Here is a 21,377-nt window from a genome sequence, read left to right on the forward strand (position 1 = left end):
TGAAAAGTTGAATATAGACTGGCCCAGGGAAGAGGAAGTGGCTCGTAGCAGGCTGGATGAGCGCTTCCTCTCCAGTGAAAATAAACATAAATCTCTCTCACTCCCTTTTTTTCCGGAAGTGCATGATGAGATATCATGCTTCTGGAGAACACCATACACTAGCCGTGTTTATAACCCCGCGACGTCTGATTACTCAGCCGTCATGGGGAGTGAGCAGCACGGCTATGTAGTGATGCCAAAGGTGGAGGAGGCGCTTGCGAGCCACCTCTCTCCATCAACGGCAGGTAATTTAGGGAGGTCAACTTTACCTTCTAAGCCATGTAAGGCCACTTTGGCATTGGTGGGTAAAGCCTATGCGGCAGTGGGTCTTGCTTGTGGGTCACTGCATACAATGGCAGTGTTGCAGGCCTACCAAGCAGACCTGCTGAGGGAGCTCGATACTGGTGAGGGAATTGGGCCCGAGGCAGTGGCAGAGCTGCGCCGCGCCACAGATTTATCTCTCCGGGCGACCAAACAAACGGCCTGTCATATCGGCCGTTCAATGGGTAGCCTGGTTGTGGCGGAGAGGCATCTAGTGATAGTGGGCTCAACCTCTCAGGCATGGGGAACAAAGATAAGGTCTCCTTGCTGAACGCCCCTGATAAACCTTCCGGCCTGTTTGGCGGCGCGGTTAATGACTTCCTGACAGGTTTCGCGAGGCCAAACAGCAAACGGCGGTGTTCAGCCAGTTCCTTCCCCGTCGTGTTGAGTTCGCCCGGGCCTCCATGAGTGGAGCCCGGGCCACAGCTAGTGCGAGGGAGGCGCAGAAGGCGAGTGTGGCGGCCTGCCTCCTCCCACAGAAAGCCAGGGGGACCGGGCGGCCACAGCCTGCTAAGAGGCCTGATCCAAGAATGATCACAAAAGCAAAGCAGACTAGGAAGGAACGATCCTGATGGGACACGGAGGGACGTATCAGGGGACATGAGGTTGTTAGGGCAGTTAGCCCCAGTACTACTGTAGGGCCTGCCCTGGCCAAGGGCATCCCACGTTTTCATCCTTCTCTGGTCAGCGAGCTGTCACAGGGCAACAGAAATCTGATGCTTTCCCTCCAACGAAATGTGGAAAAGCTAAATCACTGAAAGACCATTTGGCAGCGTGGAAACTACTGCCAAATGTGTCTCCATGGGTTCTGTCTACCATAGAAAAGGGTTACCGGGTCCAGTTCAGAACTCGACCCCGCCGGTTCAGAGGTGTGGTCACCACAGTTGTCAGCACAGAGCAGAGCCCAATGTTAGCGCAGGAAGTATGTTCCCTTTTGGACAAAGGGGCCATAGAACTTGTACCCCATTCCCTAAGGGAGGGAGGTTTTTACAGCCGTTATTTCCTGGTCCACAAAAAAGATGGGTTTATGCGGCCAATTTTAGATCCGCGTCATCTGAACCATACTCTTCAGACATGCAGGTCAAGATGCTGATGCTCAAACTTATCGTGCCACGGATTCAGTCCGAGGACTGGTTTGTGACAATAGATCTGAAAGATGCATATTTCCACATAGGAATATCACCCAGTCACAGGAAGTTCCTGAGGTTTGCGTTTGGAGACAACACATACCAATTTCGGGTTCTTCCCTTCGGGCTAGCTTTATCCCCCCCGCACCTTCACAAAGTGCGTGGATGCTGCTCTGGCTCCCTTGCGACTCCAGGGCATCCGTGTACTGAACTACCTGGATGACTGGTTAATTCTAGCATGATCCAGGGAACAGGAGGTTCAACATCGAGATGTTGTTCTCGCCCACATGAGGAGCTTGGGGCTCAGGTTGAACCTCAAGAAAAGTATGCTTTCTCCAGTGCAGAGGACAACTTTTCTAGTTGTTATATGGGATTCTACTACGATGAGGGCATTTCTATCCCCAACACGCGTAGTTTCTAGCCTCGGGTCACACTCTAGGGGCGTCTCCTTACAGCAAGACGGTAATGACAGACACATCCCTCATGGGCTGGGGTGCAGTCTTAAATGGCTGTCCAGCTCACGGTCTTTGGAACGGCCCTCATCTGGAGTGGCATATAAATCGCCTAGAGATGCAGGCCGTATTCCTAGCACTGAAATTCTTTCTTCCTCAGTTGAGAGGTCACCATGTGCTAGTTGTGTCAGACAACACAGCGGTGGTCTCATATATCAACCACCAGGGAGGGTTACGTTCACGCCCCCTGTTCAGGCAGGCGCAACTAATCCTTTTCTGGGCAGAGGGACAGTTCTTGTCAGTGAGTGCAATGTACATTCCGGGCAGCTGGAGTGTAGGGGCAGACATCCTGTTGAGGCAGGAGCTGAGGCCCGGGGGTTGGAGGCTCCATCCACAAGTGGTGGAGTCCATATGGCGGAGGTTCGGACAAGCGGAAGTGGTTGTGTTCGCCTCCGAGGAGACAACACACTGCCCACTGTGGTTCGCCCTCACTCCTCCCGCACCATTGGGGCTGGACGCCATGGTGCACACGTGGCTGAGGTCACGGCTATATGCTTTCCCCCCAATCGCTCTGCTCCCACAAGTTCTAGCGAGAGTTCGCCAAGACCGTCTATGTCTGCTGCTAGTAGCACCTTATTGGCCAGCTCGAATATGGTTCTCGGAGATAATTTCCCTGCTCGACGGCACTCCGTGGGAGATTCCCATCCGCAGGGATCTACTGTCTCAAGCCGGAGGGTTGATTTATCACCCTCGGCCAAGACTATGGAAACTGTGGGTCTGGCCCCTGAGGGGCACCAGCTCATAGATTCTGGTCTCACAACTGAGGTTGTAGAGACCATGTTAAACGCTAGAGCACCATCCACAAGGAAATTGTATGCGCTCAAGTGGCGGCTTTTTGTTTTGTGGTGTGAGGAACATCAGCTAGACCCAGAGAACTGCACAATAGCTACAGTCCTGGAGTTCTTACAAGAACGTTTCTCAGCAGGGTTGGCTCCTTCTACAATCAGGGTTTACATGCCTGCCGTTTCGGCCAGCCGCACCCCTGTTGATGGAGCCTCTGTGGGGCAACATCCTCTAACTTCGAGGTTCATGCGTGGTGTCAGACGGCTGAGGCCCATCTGCAGGCTGCGCATACCTTCCTGGGACCTTGCTGTGGTCTTGGAAGGTCTGTCAGGGGCCCCATTTGAGCCCTTAGAGTCAGCCTCTAAGAAGCTTCTGACTCTAAAGGTAGCTCTCCTACTGGCCCTGACATCTCTCAAGCGAGTGGGAGATCTACAAGCTCTCTCTGTTGCCCCCTTGCTGCCTTTGCCCCTGGATTAGCCAAGGCCTTCCTGTATCCTAGGCCGGATTATATTTCTAAAGTGCCTACATCGGCTGCCCACCCTGTGGTGTTGCAGGCTTTCTGCCCTCTTCCGTTCCTCACACCGGAACAAGAGAAGATGCACCTGCTGTGTCCAGTAAGGGCTCTCTGTACTTACATCCACCGCTCCGGCCAGTGGCGTAAGTCAGAGCAGCTGCTGGTCTGCTTTGGCGGTGACAGTTAAGGTGATGCTGTGTCAAAGCAGCGCATCTCGAATTGGATAGTGGAAGCAATCTCTATGGCTTACGAGGCGCACGGTCTCGCCACGCCTCTGGGCATAAGAGCTCATTCCACTAGGGCGGTCGCCTTCTCGAAGGCTTTGTCCAAAGGGGTATCCTTGCAGGATGTGTGTGCGGCTGCAGGGTGGTCTACGCCACACACATTCATTCGTTATTACAGCCTGGATATTCATTCCACCCCCGGCTCGAGTGTCTTGCAGTGACCCTCGGGCTTGGGTATTTTTGAACAGGCCGTACCCTCGGTATGATGGAGTGGGTATTCCCGTTCTCATACTTTTATGCTAAATGCAACGTCTCGTTCCCTTTGAAAGGGAACGTTGGGGTTATGCATGTAACCCTGTTCCCTGAGAAGGGAACGAGACGTTGCATAGCACTGTCATACCAGGGCAGGCCTGTGAATTGCGTCTTCGCTTTAGATAATAGAGGCTGGCGGCGTGGTTCACAGGTGCCATATATATATCATGCGACACGCTTAATTGCCACGTCACTTGATCATGGCAGGCCTATAAGTAGAGGCATGATTTTACACAAGTTTCAGATACCGGTCACGCGCGCAAGGCGCTCCCATACTGTTATTCTAAATGCAACATCTCGTTCCCTTTTCAGGGAACAGGGTTACATGCGTAACCCCAACGTTTTTGGTGTTTTCTTAACAGATCTCACAATGTTTCTGTCATCAACTGCTGCTGTTTTCCTTGGCCAGTCTGTTCCATGTCTGATTGCTAGCACACCAGTGGTTTCTTTCTTTTTCAGGACATTCCAAATTGTTGTGTTGGCTATACCCACTGCTTGTGCAATGGCTCTGATGGATTTTTCCTCTTTTTCAGCTTCAAAATAGCTTGCTTTTCTCAAATATACAGCTCTCTGGTCTTCATGTTGGTTTATCCTTTTTAACAACAAATTCAGTCTTCACAGGTGAAACCTAGGACTCAGACCACATTCAGAGCTATTAATGATTAAAACAATCAATTTAACAGGACACACCTGGACAGCAAGAAACACCTATCAGTCAGGTGTTCCAATATTTTTGATCACTGGAAAAAATGGGTGGATTCAAACAAAAAGGTGCCATGTTCCAAGTTATCACATCTATATGCCAATATGAGGAAATGAAAGCTGAACTTCTGATCTATCATCTCATATTCATCTTTTGATCTCAAACCTAGATGTCTTTAATGTATAGCAAAGACAATAGAATTGGCCTTGCTGTTCTAATACATTCAGATGGGACTATATAAATGTCCTTGCCACTGTAGGCTATGCCACTACTTAGCATCATTTAGCCATGTACAGAACTTCAAGAACTTTATGGCTCTTCTAATGTTATACCATTTGAAAGTGTTAGTTTAGTCGAATAACACTTCGTTTCTTTTAGTGCTAATCCATAATAACAAGTGGATAATATTTTATGTGATAACATGTCAAACCTATTCCTAAATGAAATTTTTGACAAGATCTTTTGCCAGATTATAAAACCAGCACCAGGTTGCTAGGCTACTTGAGTCTTTTTGCAAGCAGGTTGCATGTGCATCACTTTTTGTTTACAATCACCCAGGGGTCTACTGGGTCTCAATACAGAAAGCTTTCCTTACATGCCACAAATCATGCCAGAGAAACTCATTACAATAAATCAGAATAATACAAATCTCACCTTTACTGTTGGTCTTTTAGTAGAAAAGCCTCTGTACCAGCCTAAAAAAAAAATCACATGGTCATTCAACAGCACGCTCTTTAACTCATAAATCACAGGCTTTTGTTTGCTGAATGGTTTGAAGTGATTGGTTTATTGATTAATGAAATGTCTATAGGTTTTACCGTCACATTTCTCCAGGATTTGAACAGTTTCTCCAAGCTCCAGCACCAGGGAATGACTGACCGAACTTCGGAAACTGCCTATCACTGAGACAGAGAGGAAGAGATGGCAATCAATACTGACTCTCTTGAGAGCACAGTGAATAAGCAATATATAAGAAAAGAGAATGACAGGCAAAAAATACTGACATTAAATATCCACAATCTAAAGGATTTGGCTATGACATAAAGTTTGAAATAATGCATATTATTTTTTGTGGCCTACTTTCTAAGAAGGCCATAATTAGATACAGAAATCTGAAATATTTACAGTAATAATAAAAATCTTCTATTACTTGCAATGACACTGCAGGTTAGTGCATTTTATAACCTTTGTAAGCAGATATTCTGACAGAAACAAATGATTTTGGTTTGTGCAAATATTTTTGTTGTGGTGTTTGTTGGTGACTTGCATAAATATTCACCCCTTAAACTTTTACACATTTTTGTAGTGTACACTGAAATAGACATAATTGGGATTATATGTCATGAATCCACACAAAATAACCCATAATACTGAATCAGGGGGCAGATTGATATAGTTTGCAAAATTATTTACAAATAAAACATGTAAAAGTTTTGATTGCATAAGTATTAAAGTCATTGCTGTTCTGGTGTAATTATAGAACATAGCTAAAGAAACAGCATTATGAAGCCCAAGGAGCTATCAAAACACGTCCAAGACAAAGTTCTGTATAAGTATTAATCAGGATTTGGTTCTTAAATATATACAGTGGGGTCCAAAAGTCTGAGACCACACTGAATTTAAAAATAAAAAGAAAGTTTTAGAATTTAGAAAATTCTAAAAAAAAAAACACACAAAAAAAAAAGAAGAAGAAAATTTCAATTTGCTTAAATTTCAATAGTGCCATAGAAATCATGCAACATCTTGAATATAGAATATTCAAGATGTTGCACAGTGTCTAGGTCACAAATGTAAGCAAATTTGTGATATTGCCCATGTCAACTGCTTTGCATAAAAGGTCAGATTTTCCATGAGTCCTATCCCTTCCATTGAAGTATGTGTTCAGATGACATGCTGATGGATTTAGTCTAATATGGATTATCAGGTTTTACACAAACTCGTGGAGTCTGTGTCAGCTCGAGTGCACTCTGTCATTAAAGCAAAAAAGGAATGTACCAATCTGAAATTCATGTAAATATTAGTAAATATTGTGTAAAAAAGATTCCACTTTTCACATGTTATTGCTGAATGTTAAATTGAAAAAGAAAACCAAACAGAAGAATTTCACTAGTGCTCTCAGACTTTTGGATCCCACTGTACTTATCTATATCTATATATGGAAATGTTCAAGGGGGTGAATATTATGCAAGGCACTGTAGGGACTTCTGTGAAATTATCAAGCAGAGAGCCATGCAATCATTTATATCTTCATTCAAATATCTGCATTTAGTATAACATAAAAGGGGAAATTTATTTGAATTTGTATATTGACCACAGCAAACAAATGAAAGTAAAGTTTATTTGTTATAATGAAGCAAAGACAGTTTACTTCATTCTACAACCCCAATTCTGAAAAAGTTGGAACAGTATGGAAAATGGAAAAGAACAAACAAAAAGAGTCATCTGAAAATTCACCCTGTGCTATACTGAAAACGCATTATTAACACCTTGTGTGATGTTTTACTTTGTGAATTTTATTTATTTTTGAAAACATACTCATTTCAAATCTGATGACTGCAACAGACTCCAAAAAAGTTGGGACAGTCAACTGTATACCACTGTGCAAAATCACCTTTTCTTTTTGTAACACTTATTAAGCCTTTGGTCACTGAAGACAACAGCTGGTTAAGTTTAGCACGTGGAATTTCCCCCCATTCATCCATTTTGCAATTCTTCAGCTGAGCAACTGTACAGGGCCTTCATTGCCTTATTTTGCCCTTCATAATGCTCCACACATTCTCAATCGAAGATAGGTCAGGACTGCAGGCAGGCCATGCTAGCACCCGCACTCTCTGCTTATGCAACCATGCGCTTTTAATTCGGGTAGAATGTGGTTTGACGTTGTCCTGCTCTGGATGGCAGCATATGTGGCTCCAAAATGTGTACATATCTTTCTGCATTAATGCAACCCTCACAGATGTGCAAGTTACCCATGCCATGGGCACTGACACACCCCCATACCATGACAGACCCTGACTTTTGGACCTGATAACAGCTTGGATGGTCCTTTGGCCCAGAGAACACGACAGCTGTTTTGTCCAAAATTATTTGAAATATTGACTTGTCAGACCACAAAACACAATTCCACTATGCTACTGTCCATCTCAGATGAGACCAAGCCCAGAGAAGTCAGTGGCACTTCTGGACAGTGTTGATGTATGGCTTCTGCTTTGCATAGTAACGCCTTAACTTGCATCTGTGGCTGCAACAGCGAATGGTGTTGACATGATGAAGGTATTCCTGAGCCCACGTCAGGATATCCATTACAGATTCATGACAGTTTTTAAGACAGTGACGTCTGAGGGATTGGAGATCACACACATTCAGAAGTGGTCTTTGGCCTTGCCCTTTACACACCAAGATTCCTTGAAGCTTTTAATTATATTGTGCACTGTAGAAGGTGAAATGCCCAAAATCCTACCGATTTGTCTTTGGGAAGTGTTGTTCTCAAAGTGTTGGATTATTCGCTGACGCATCTGTTGCAGACCCATCCTTGCTTAACTTGAAGGACTAGGACTTTTTTATATACTATCGTTAGACGATTGCCTCATCTGTTTCACATCACCTTCTTATTTCAACTTGTCACGTCGCTATTAGTCCTAAATTACCTGTCCCACCTTTTTTGAAACGTGCTGCATTAATCAATTTCAAAATAAATATTTATCTTCAAAAAACTATGCAGTTGATTTGGTAAATACCTTGTCAAATACCTTGTCTTTATACATTTTATTTTGTTTTGTTTAAATATAAGTCAAATTACAGTTACAAATCACTCCTCTTTGTTTTTATTAGCATTTTCCATACTGTTCCAACTTTTTCAGAATTGGGGCTGTAACAAATAAAAATAATAAATGAATATTGCAGAACACTATTCTCTAGTTAAAGTGAGAATTTTATAATAAGTAGCATCATAAGGGGAAACACAAAGCCTGCACAAGTCCTAAAAATCCAAGGTTCTTGATGAACAGTGAAGCACTGACACAACTACAAATCGTGAATCATGAACCATGAATACAAATCAATTGCCTCACAATACAGAAACTCTACTAAAGGTCTAGGTCTTTTAGGAGTTTCATTGTGTTATAGTCCTGATGTTCAGCTGGTATTAACTAGTTTCTAACCTGTTCTGCATATGCAGTAATCATTTGGTCTTGATACAAGACATATGCTCAACCAGTAAATTGTTGATTTATATAGTCATAGACTTTTGTAAAATATTAAGGCATTGCTGTTACAGAAGGAATTATAATTAACTGTTCAGAGCTCCAGAAAATCACTATGTAAATACCACTGTGGAAAATCCACAGTACTTGGAAATGACTACATATTGTTAGATTAAATCTTAATTCACTAGACTATATACTGTATTTTAGAATATCTGAATATCATGTTCACATAGAATTTACTTTCTTTTTTAGATAGCTGTAGTGCAATGTTCTGTAAAGATTCATATAGTCATACATGAGTACAAATAAAGATACCCTCAAGTAATAGTTAAAGGAACACTTGAGAAGATGTTTTATTGAACAGGTGCATCTCAAAAAAGTTCATGGAAAAGTTTATTTTTTTCCGTAATTAAATTCAAAAAGTGGAATCATCACATATTCTAGATTCATTAAACATAAAGGAAAATATTTCAAGCATTTTTTGGTTTTAATCTTGATGATTACGGCTTCCAGCTCCTGGAGATCAAAATTCCAGTATCTCAAAATATTAGAATAAAGAATTTATAATACAGAAATTTCGACCTGAGAAGAGCTCTAATCAGCTAATTAACACAAAACACCTGCAAAGGTTTCCTGAACCTTTAATCTCTCAATCTGGTTCAGTACACACAAACACAATCATGAGGAAGATGAAAGTAAATTTTGCATTACATTTAGAAATCAAGGTCCCAGAGTCTGGCGGAAGAGTGGAGAGGTAATCCAAGAATCCAAGTTGTTTGAAGTCCAGTGTGAAGTTTCCACAGTCAGTGATGATTTGGGGTGCCATGTCATCTGCTGGTGTTGGTCCACTGTGTTTTCTCAAGTCAAGAGTCGATGCAGCGTCTACCAGGAGATTTTAGAGCACTTCATGCTTCCATCTGCTGACAAGCTTTACGGAGATGCTGATTTCCTTTTCCAGCAGGACTTGGCACCTGCCCACAGTGCCAAAACTACTAGTAACTGATTTGCTGACCGTGGTGTTACTGTGCTTGATTGGCCAGTCAACTCGCCTGACCTGAACCCCATAGAGAATCTACGAGAGACACCAGAGCCAACAATACAGATGAGCTGAAGGCAGCTATCAAAGCAACCTGGGCTTCCATAACACCTCAGCAGTGCCACAGGCTGATTGCCTCCATGCCATGGTGCACTGATGCAGTAATTCATGCAAAAGCAATTACTTAACATAAATTAACATACTTTTCAGAAGGTCGAGATTTCTGTATTATAAATTCTTTATTCTAATATTTTGAGATACTGGATTTTTGATTTCCAGGAGCTGTAAGCCGTAATCATCAAGATTAAAACAAAAAAGGCTTGAAATATTTCACTTTATGTGTAATGAAGGTCGAGATTTCTGTATTATAAATTCTTTATTTCTAGAATATATCCAGTCCAAAGAAATGCATTGTAGGCTGACTGGCATTTCCAAATTGCCTGTATTATGTAAATGTGAGTGTGTGTGTGCGATTGTGCCCTGTGATGGGTTCGCACCCCATCCAGTGTGTCCCCTGCCTCATGCCCTGAGTCCCCTGGGATAGGCTTCAGGTTCCCTGTGACCTTGTGTATTACAAGCAGTACAGAAAATGGATGGATGGGTTTTCCCATTTATTGTTATAATAAAAGGGTGGCATGGTGGTGCAGTGTTGCACTCAATGATCTCTGGACTGTATGGAGTTTTGCGTGTTCTCCCCATGCTTCCTCTCAAAAATCTTCCCAAAAACATAGGCTTCAAGCCCCAACCTTCAGATCAGTAACCCAGTGCCTTAACCACTGAACCACCACTGCCCTAAACAATGTGGAGATGTCAGGGGATTGAACACTCGACCTCATGCTTTTGGGATGAGTTGGAACACCAACTTTAAACCAGGCCTTCTAGTCTGACATCGGTGCCTCACCTCTTGTGCTCTTGTTGCTGAATGGACACACAACCTCACAACCAAATTCCCATCTAGTGGAAAGCCTTCCCAGAAGAGTTGGAGGCTATTATAGCAGCAAAGGGCGAACAATTTAATCAATATTAATGCCCATGGCTTTAAAATGGGATGTTCAGTACTCAAGTGTTCATATAATTTTCGCCATAAAGTGTAACAATTCAGTATTTTTTTCACCTGATAATGCTTATGTCCAGTTTTACGGCATCCTTTGTTAAGCTTTTGAGTAACAGTTAACTAATTAGCTCTGTTGCTATAGTTTATCATCCTAATGCTTTGTTTGGGCAATATTAGACCCTCATTATAATAAAATATCCACACCTCTTCTCCATAACAATTCTCTTGCATCCCGGTGGCTATTAACACCAGACAACTGAATTTCTAGCAGAATCACCAGGGGATTTTGAACATGGGAAAGTGCAAAGCAGTCATTTGCATCATCATTTACATTCCTGACAGACTATGCATGTTACTACTCTGAATGGAAAAATTATAGCAGTCAGTGAAATCACTTATGTATATGTAAATGTGTACTTCTAAAAAGTAATATTGTACCATTTTAACATTATAGTAACCGTAAACTGTAACTGTGCATAGTTAGATATCTAGTTAACTGGGCGGCTGTGGTTCAGGTGGTAGAGCGGGTTGTCCACTAATCGTAGGGTTGGTGGTTCGATTCCCGGCCCACATGACTCCACATGCCGAAGTGTCCTTGGGCAAGACACTGAACCCCAAGTTGCTCCCGATGGCAAGTTAGCGCCTTGCATGGCAGCTCTGCTACCATTGGTGTGTGAGTGTGTGTGTGAATGGGTGAATGAGACAGTGTAAAGCGCTTTGGATAAAAGCGCTATATAAGTGTGCCATTTACCATTTAACTTGCTAAAGTTTCAAAATGGTTTCATCTGTGCTTTTTCAATAAAAATAATGAGTTTGCTAGGAAAAACTTTCTCATATTATAACCCTGATACAATGTGCTTAATGGGGTTTTTAATTGCTTATGTATGAGTTGTGGTCCACAACCACCCATCTCTTTGGTTTCCCCCATGGTAATGGAAAACAGTTTTTTTTGTTTTGTTTTCTTTTTTGTTGAATGTGTGCAACCTGATATGTATACCCCATTGAAAAAGAAAGTGGTCAAAGTCAACAACAGACTTCCTGCTGTTTAAAAGTATTTATTTATTTATTTTTTAATTATAACTGTATGAATTTATTTGAAATATTCCTATGGGTGTGAATAATTTGGCCACATATTTTTTGAGAGAAGATATTTTATTAAAATAAATAATAATAATAATAATAATAATAATAATAATAATAATAATAATTTATTTCAAGGGACCAATAATTCCTAAGAGCACTGTAACCTAGCTTGGTAGGATAATTGAAATCAACACACCCTTTGCTTATATAAATAAAAAAGGTCCAATGGAATATAATAATAATGTTGGATGAATGAACAATAGACGTTTATTCCTACTGCAAACCCCTGTTGTTTTGATACACCACTGCTTTCCCTCCACCACTGTATTAGCTTTCATAATATCTCTGTGATGAAATTATATTGAGCTGTCATTTTGGTTTTTTTGTTTGTTTGTTTGTTTTTACACATCTCTGTTTTGCTGAGCTGAGGAGCTGAGGTATGACAGGAGACAGATGCTACCACTTTACATACCCCGCAGCACGAAAACAGAAAACACTTCTACTCCACACACATACACACACACACACACACACACACACACTCCAGTTAAGGTGTTGCAGCACATTTTGTATCTCCAATAACATTTATAACCATAATATCACAATTACCAGCATAAAAAGAATGGTTTGAAATAATGAAGGTCATAAAAAATACTGAACTAATATCAGACTTTCTGGCATCATTTCCTGGAGGAAGGCCCTCCACAAAATGTATTCACCTGCCCACTGGGAACTCCACCATGCTGAACACCTCAATCTCCATACACACCAACACAATCCAGCACATATGGCTAAGAATCATGGTATGATTTTAGAATTCTTAAATTCAATTACCACAACCACCAGATCCTGCAAATCACTTCTTTCCCATATCAAAAGAAAACAACCTGAATACAAACTCAAATTATCATTCAAACTCTGGTTATATCCAGACTGAAATATTTCCACTAATTTCCGCATTGATTGTTTTTCTTCGTATTACTAAAATAAACACGCTTGCATTTGTCCAAATCAATATTAGTCTTGTTTAACATAGGTTAGAAAACGCTTCTTGCTACATCTCATACACATGATCTCAGTTGTTGTAGTATTAAAGTTGAATGTGAGTGACATTTGTGTGCACATCGTAAAAGACAAGCAGTGCACAACACCCAAGATAGAACTGCTCTTTCCATAAACAATGGCTTCAGCTGTGCAAAAAAATTATTTTGCTGGCCATCATGTGCTGCTTACATTTAAGTAAACTGGCTGTAATCTCCATGTCTTGTGAGGATGATGTGAAATTGCTATTAGAATGGGGAATCTGATAACACACACTGTAGAAGTGTCTAGTAGCCTACAGTAGCAAGTGTGCAGTCTACCATTTACACATTTTGCACCTTCACACACACACACACACACACACACACACACACACACTGTAAGTAGATAAAAGAGAACATGATATGTCCTATTTAGGTGGATGAAAAAAGAGATATATGTAAGAGAATATGTGTAACATATCTAAGATAGGTAAGTTAATACTTTAAAGATGAAGCTATTTCCAGACTTGCACCTACATTTATCCATTTACTTTTGCATTGATTATATTTTTTGATAGTACTATTTAGTAGATTGTCAATACACATATCAGTGTATAATCGAATAATCTTTACTATAATATTACAATTACTGAAATATATGTTTTAAGAGATATATACAGCAGAACATAGTACTTTGACAGTAACACAATAGGATACTTCCAATTTTACTATGTCTTGTTGATTTGTAATGAGCACTAATAATCCACACATGTAATTCTCTGATTGGAATCCCAAATGCCATTAGCCCAACGTTGTTAGTTACGCTGCACTACAGCACCGCACTTGCTTTATAATTGCGCACAATTTATACACTTGCAGAGGTCTCTGGTTGTTGGAAGACTGTAGGAGTACTGTCCAACCTCTAAGGTAATTAAAGTGCATAACGGCATCCACTAAACTAGCTCAACCATGCAGTTTGACACATTTGGGAGGTGTGATCAAATTTCTGGTCCCTGGAAAATTGCAGTCTCTGTGGGTCCCCATCCCATCTCTTGAGTATAAAAACTGATGTGGCCTCTTAAGGGGAATCTCCAACTAGGAGCCCTGGATAATCAGTTGCACTATTTCCCCTGCTGTGATGCCTCTGATTAAAAAGAATAAGCAACAAACATCATTTCTAGTTGCAAAAAACAAAAAACAAAACATGCACTCACAACCAACCAATCTTTGGTTTCCTCCCATTGCCTAAAAACATGTTGAGAGGTCGATAGGCTATGCTAAATAGGTGTGAATGAGTGTGTGAAATTATGTGTGTGTGTGTGTGTGTGTGTGTGTGATGCCCTGCAATGGACTGGCATTCCTGTCCAGGATGTATTCACACCCAGTATTCTCAGAACAAGCTCTGGATCCATAGCAGTTGAGTATTACAGGATGAATGAACGAGTTACGGCACTGTTGAAAAATACATCTTGGGCTGACCAGCTGCCAGAACACACAACAAGCTGGTCAGGAAGGCCATCATTTCCATCTGGTAAATTATTTTCCAGTTTTTTTCTTCCTTGACTAAGCTGGTTTTTTTATATTTGAGATTTTCTAATTTTCTAAATTTTCTAATGTTTGAGATTTTCTAATTGTTAGGTTATTTTATTAAAACCGTAGCAGTAATTCAGAAATAGTTTCCTTTCTACCAGCTGGTAAAGATAGTCTACTAGCTTGACCAGCTCAGCCTGTGTTTTGGATGCTTGTAGCTTTTCATAGAAAGCAGGGGGTGGTTTTTCAGCAGGGTTGCCATTAATTACAGTAGTGTATAGCTAGCGTGTGTAGCCCAGTTTGCTACAGCTTGTTTTATAGACAAGATTCATTGTGAAGAAACGCCCTCTCGCGCGCACCTGTTAGACCGCGCGCGAGCATGCAGCGCCCCTCTGCGGCTACAGGAAGACATTTTTTTATCCCATGCTACTGCGTGAATAAGATTATAATAGTCGTGTACGACGTTTGTGTGGGAAGGAAAAATAAAGGATTTTTTTAAAGTCAACATTCCATAACGTTTTATGTTTTCTATATCAACAAGCGTGACAGTCAACGTAAACAGCCTAATTAGTCCACATCATAGCTCCGGTCACTTCTCAGAAACGGCTTGTTATCTGTAAAAAAAATTTTTTTAGAGAGAGATTATTTGAGCATTATTAAACATTTTTGGTAATTCGGTTATCAGACGAGCCATTAGTGTTTATCAGCTCACGCTAGGCACTTCTTGAAGGAAGAGCAAATTGTTGCATAGGGGAGAGCTACGTGTCATTCTATGTCAATAAATATGCAAGAGAAGACAGAGAGAAGCGCGCGGGTGTATTACTCACCGACTCCGAATTTTTCATCTTCCGTTGGAATCCACATTATTTCCCAAAAAAGAGAGCGAGAGTGAGAGAAAGATGATTTAAATCGCCTGGAAAGCAAGCTCCATTTCGCCGGTATCGTGGGAGGATGCTCTGCTCAAGATGAAGGGCTGAGCAACGTAGCGTGTTACTCAGGCACTACATGTAGAACTAAATGTACTAACGACTACATGTTAACTATTTACGGGGGGGGGACAGGAAGCATTACAAAAATTTCTTCTTCGTTCCGTTCCGCATACTGTCATACCACCTTAGCTTCTTCCCTCAAGCAAAAAAAAAAAAAAACAAAAAAAAAAAAAAGGAAAACATGAAGAAGACACCATCTACAGTGTGTGATGCAGAGCCCTGAGTCTCTCCAGGCAGGAGGGAATGAGCGGAAATCTGATCTTCGCTGTTATTTGCTGCAGTATCTGGGAGCGAGCGAGCCGCTGGCCTCAGCTAATTTATTTATTTAGCAATGTTCGATCCTGCAAGCGCGTCTCGTCACGTGTAACCGCTAAAACCCTGTCGCGTGCCAGTTGCTGCTCTGAGCTCTGCTTCCTGAAGTGCCGCGCTGTACAGTAAATTAGTCTCCTCGTTCTGAGGGGATGTGAGAGATATGATTACGCTGCGCCATCTTCACAACCGTCACATGACGCCTTCTAAAATATTCCCGGGTCAACGCTTCACAATTCCAAGGGCGCAGAAAAGAATAAAACATGGTTTGAAATCCTTAATTCACATTAATATGGTCGGTGAAGTCACCGAATAGAAATGCAATCGCCTCACGATGAGCCAAACAGCTAAAAGTCTCCACCTTAATTTTCTTTGAGGGACAAAATTAGTCTTCTCGTCAGACCCAAGAATATCTGCAGGCTATCCAGAGCATTCAGTACAAATTTCTGGCACTATTGATTAGTTTCCCTTCATTTTTTTTTTTAAACTTCCGTTTTGTTTTTTTTGACAGCTGAGATTAGGGAGCTATATGCTGTGAGTCAGTCTCTCTACAGCAGTGGATCTGGGAAGTATAGCCAGGGGGTCTGTGATTAAAAAAAATGTTTAGGACTAAACAATCCACCATTATCAAAGTTTATTATTGAGTTCTTAGCTCCATCCATCCATCCATTTTCTGTAACAATTGTCCTACACAGGGTAGCGGGGAGCCTGGAACCTATGCCAGGGGAATCGGGGCACAAGCCGGGGGACACCCTGAATGGGGTGCCAACTCATAGCAGGGCACACACATTCACACAGTCATTCACACATTACGGACAATTTGGAGATGCCAATCAGCCTACAGTGCATGTCTTTGGACTGGGGGAGGAAACCGGAGTACCCAGAGGAAACCCCTGAAGCACAGGGCGAGTTCTTAGCTCAGTTAGCTCAATTAGTTACTAGCAGATTTGACTGCAGCAGGTAGCATTGTTCCCACCCTTCTAAAGAAAAAAAATAGAACCCATCAAAAAATTCTAATGGTTTCCACTACAAACCATCAGCTAACCATTAAAACCATTACTGTTACTATTATTGGCCCTTAATGGAGTACAGGAGACATAACATGCCACAAATAGAAGGCAACAAATTACCAGTAGAGACCCACAGGAAACATTACAGTTTCAATTAAACCCAATGCAATTTCCATTATAACCAGTAAAAATATTACAAATTCTGTGAAGATTTCTATTGGTGTTAGATCTTGAGCCCAGCTTACTTAATTTTGGAGCTTGCATGTTTTCCTGTGCCGTAGTGGGTTTCCTCTGGGTTCTCTGGTTTCGTCCCACTTCCTAAAAACATGGCAGTAGGTGGATTGGTGACTCTAAATTGCCCCTAGTTGTAAATGTGTGCTTCCATCCAGGGCGTATTCCTGCCTTATGCCTAGTGTTCCCAAGACTGGTTCGAGATCCTCGAGACTTTGACCAGGATAATAAAAATTAATCAGTTTCAATTAATCAAAAACATACTGGTCTATAAACAATGTCTAATTGTGCCCAATGTGTTCTGTCAATAGAAATTTCAGGACCAGAAAGCTCTGTGGTGCCAATAAATAGACAAAATATTGTACACACAAAATATTCATGAAACCAGCCTGTACTGAAGGAGTCTATGGAATTAATTTTACAGTTAAAGGGATCTCTGGCTACATTTTTTTTCTCTCAACGCTAACAAAATAGATAATTAGCTGCTGGTACCAAACATCATAAAATGAATCGGCATCCTCTGTACATATGATTTTAACAATAACAATAATGGAAAATTTGTTAGATACCTAACAGATAATTTTCAACCGCTATTCACTATTGCATCTGAACATCAGCTTTTACCTGTGTACAGTAACTATTAATTTCCTTATTTACAAAAAAAAAAAAAAAAAAGGAGAGCTACTGTATGCTCCATTAATTCCCCCTGTCCTTGAAAATGTAAGAAATTGAGTCATGCTGGAAAATGAGCAGCTACACCCAGTTTCCACCATATGTTATATTTTTTGGTGGACAAAAATAGTCTTCTGTTCAGACCCAACATCACATCAGCAGACTATCTAGGACACAGAGATGTCATAACATTTAAGAAATTTCTAGTTCTTTGTTATCGATTGGTTTCCTTTCCTTTTTTGAACATCTGTTCCCTTTTTGATAATTGTCATATAGTCCAGACTTAATGTTCAGTGACATTAAAAGGCTTGAAGTATGTTACTTACTATAATCCAGTACAATATTAATCTCATACTTAAATCATCCTTAAATAGAAAAAATTAGGGCAACTATTAAACTAATGGTAAAGCAGAATCTGGTGGTGGAAACAAATGAAATTGTGAAGTTAAGGGGGGAAATCTAATTGTATATTGTGGGGGAATATGGATCATTAAAAATAATCTGCCTCCCACTTGCATCTTAAAATCGTTTCCATGCCGCATAATATTAAACTTACTGTCAGCTATTCAGATGATTAAGAAATACCCTTCCATAAAATAAAATCTATAAATCCATAAAATCCTTACATCTATAAAACATCATCAGCAGTGATTGAGAAGGCTCATGTGAAATACAGGTGCAGGTGTAATTAATTCGACCAAGGTGGATTATTTACTGTCATCATTTTCCTCCACAAAATGCCTTTGGAGGAGAAAGGTTTGACTAAGCACTGCCCAATCAAAGTACAAATTACACAAAAAACAAACAAACAAACAACAACAACAACAAAAAAAAAACAGAAGACAGAAACAAATTTAGGATTTGAGTGTTTGGTATTCAGAGGAAACATGTCACGAAGCCAACAGGACATTACAGAGTTGATTTCCAATTAACATATGGAGCTGCCTCTCTGCCTTTAAGTGTACATAAAATGGTTTGCCCTACATGATTCTCAGTTTGCTATCGATGAGAGCTTGTGATATAATACATTAGATTTAAAATTTTAGCCCTCGCATCTATCATAACCAGTTGATTAAATAAAACAAGTAATAAACAGAATGTATCCAATGATTTAACCGGAAATCCACACATACAAGGGCAATCACTGTGGTGCCTTGACAGCAGCTTCAACTAACACTTCTGAGATGCTCTAAGAAAAGCCTTTTAAACATGCCATAGCCGTGATGACTCATCTGCAGTGTTCAAGTGAAAATATATAAAGAGAACACTTGTAATCATTCAAGATTAACTCTGACAAGAAAACAAATGGGTGGGCAGAAGGATGGAGACCAGGCTGATTTAATGGTATAGACAAAGGCCTTCCCAGCAAGTAGTCAGTGACTCAGTTGAGGAGCAGGAAGCCAGTAAATGAACATTACATTCTAACCGGACGTGCTCATTATTTTTTTCAAGCTATGATCAGAACCTCATATCTACAATTCCAACGTAGAGATTTATTTCGGCACCCAAGGGCAATGATTAATACTTGGCCACTATATAGTGGATATAAAAAGTGTACACACCACTGATAAAATGGCGAGTGTTTGTGAAGAAAATTTTTTTAACTAAGATAAATCATGTTAGAACTTTTTCCACCCTCAATATGAAATTAAAACATATACAAATTGAGTGAAACGTGCATAAGTGTGCACACCCCTAACCTAATACTTTGTTTGATTAATACCTTGATTTTATTACATCACTCAGTCTTTTTGAGTCTTGGGTAAGAGTCTGTGGCACATCTTGTCTTGGCAATATTTTCCCACTCTTTCTTGCAAAAACATTCTAGATCCATCAAACTGTATGGGCATCTCCTGTGCACAGCCTGCTTTGGTTCACCCCACAGATTTTTGGTTTGATTCAGGTCTGGTCACATCCCTAATTATAAAAAGGTGTGCACACTTATTCAAAGTTTTTCTTATTTTTCCTATTTTTCCCAAAATGTTTCTGATTGGTTTCCATGTAATTGTTATATGTTGTAATTTCATATTGAGGGTGGAAAAAGTTCTGACATGATAAATCAAATATAATTTTACAGGATAATAATAATAAATATGATAAAGCTGTCATAAATGATTACCAATTACTTTTGTGTGAGTATAATATCCACTGTATCATGCAGTGGAGGGAGTCTGACTACTAGAACATCAGTTGGATTGCAGAAAAGCATGTGTGAAATCCATCTGGCACTGCCTCGCTTACACACAATTTCAGACCACATTGTGCAGGCAGAAATAGGAGCAAATTCAGTAGTAGGCATGATATCAGTAACCTGACTGATGTGATTAATCTCTGCTTTTATACTGTCCCTTTTGAAATTATTGTTGCCAAAGATGAGATAAGATGCCATGGAAAAATATACTGTTGAAAAATATAAATAAATCTACATGTGCAGGAAATTGTTCCGCTAGATGAAATAGAGTAGCCTATGTGTGAAATCTTTCCTGTAGTTGACAGTTTTCATGAGGAATATCCTGTTTAATATTTGCCTCAATCATATGTATTGTAATATTTATATTGTTAGCTTTATTTATTATTATTTTTTAAACTCAAATATCCTGGAATGGGTTATTTAGACATAACCACACATCGGAAAAATATTTACTAAGAAAATAGATGAGACTTTTCCATATGCATACCTTAATGAAAGAGTGATGCTCAGTATCCAAATTTTAGTAGTAATTTACTGTTCTATTGTTTCACCATAGCTATAAGAAAAAAGTACCTAAAAATTTATGATGTCATGCAAATTACATGTAGAAATCTTCACACCCTTATCTCAACGGACTAAATTGAGGAAATCAATAAAATTTTATACAGTTTTATACAATACCAGAAAAAGTCTACATTTAACCATTTAAATACAGTGCTGTGAAAAGGTATTCTTTTCTACTGTTTTTGTGTATATCTCATACTAAATAATTTTAGATCTTCAAATGAAATACAACATAAAACAAAGGCAACCTGAATAAACGCACAATACAGTTTTATAACTGCAACCAAACGCTTCCGATAACTGGAGATCAGTCTTTCACTTACTCCTATTCTTTGGATCATTGACTATGTTTACATGTACAGCAGTAATCTAATTATTGACCTTAATCTGAGTAAGACAATATTTTGATTAACGTGTATACATGAGTCGCTTTTAGAATACTCCTTTCATGGTCGTGTTTTACATGTTATAGAACATAGATCGATTAATGGTACACGTCATTACGTCACCGTGCCACGCCGTCCGACGTTCCCTCCAGAATTTCACATATCGGCATACAGTTCGTCTTCATTATGATACCGTATACAGTTTTGGGTGTTTTTATTTTAAATTTGTGCGAACGCTTCAAGTGTGGTTAATTATTTGTCATGCTGTACATGCAAATAGACGACTGCTTGAAGCCATGGACTGCGTCCCAAACCGCTTACTTACCTACTATATAGTAGCCGAGATACATGTATTTCGCCTACTATAGGCCTGTAGTAGGTAAATACGCGGTTTCGGATGCAGCCGTGCTCTCTTGTTTGCCGTAAAACGGTTGAGCACTGCCGTGTGTGATCGTGCCTGTGGCAAAATGCGGTGACAACTCTCACACAACATTAATGATGTGATTATTACATGTATTACATGTCTGTAACGCACGTCGATAATGCAACTAAAACAGGAG

At 40.3% G+C, this 21,377-nt stretch overlaps 1 protein-coding gene across 1 annotated transcript in view; it reads right to left on the reverse strand.

Moving 5' to 3' along the window:
* LOC128607671 (dedicator of cytokinesis protein 3) overlaps positions 1-16,322 on the reverse strand; it is a 94,818-nt gene extending 78,496 nt beyond the window's left edge. The window contains exons 1-3 of the mRNA XM_053624751.1: positions 15,293-16,322; positions 5,354-5,437; positions 5,190-5,230 (exon numbers count right to left, since the gene is read on the reverse strand). Coding sequence (XP_053480726.1) covers positions 5,190-5,230; positions 5,354-5,437; positions 15,293-15,329 — 162 coding nt within the window. The 5' untranslated portion in view covers positions 15,330-16,322. The remainder of the gene's footprint in view (positions 1-5,189; positions 5,231-5,353; positions 5,438-15,292) is intronic.
* Between the last annotated feature and the right edge of the window lie 5,055 nt (positions 16,323-21,377).

Source organism: Ictalurus furcatus, chromosome 5 (assembly GCF_023375685.1).
Source record: "Ictalurus furcatus strain D&B chromosome 5, Billie_1.0, whole genome shotgun sequence".
NCBI lineage: Eukaryota > Metazoa > Chordata > Actinopteri > Siluriformes > Ictaluridae > Ictalurus > Ictalurus furcatus.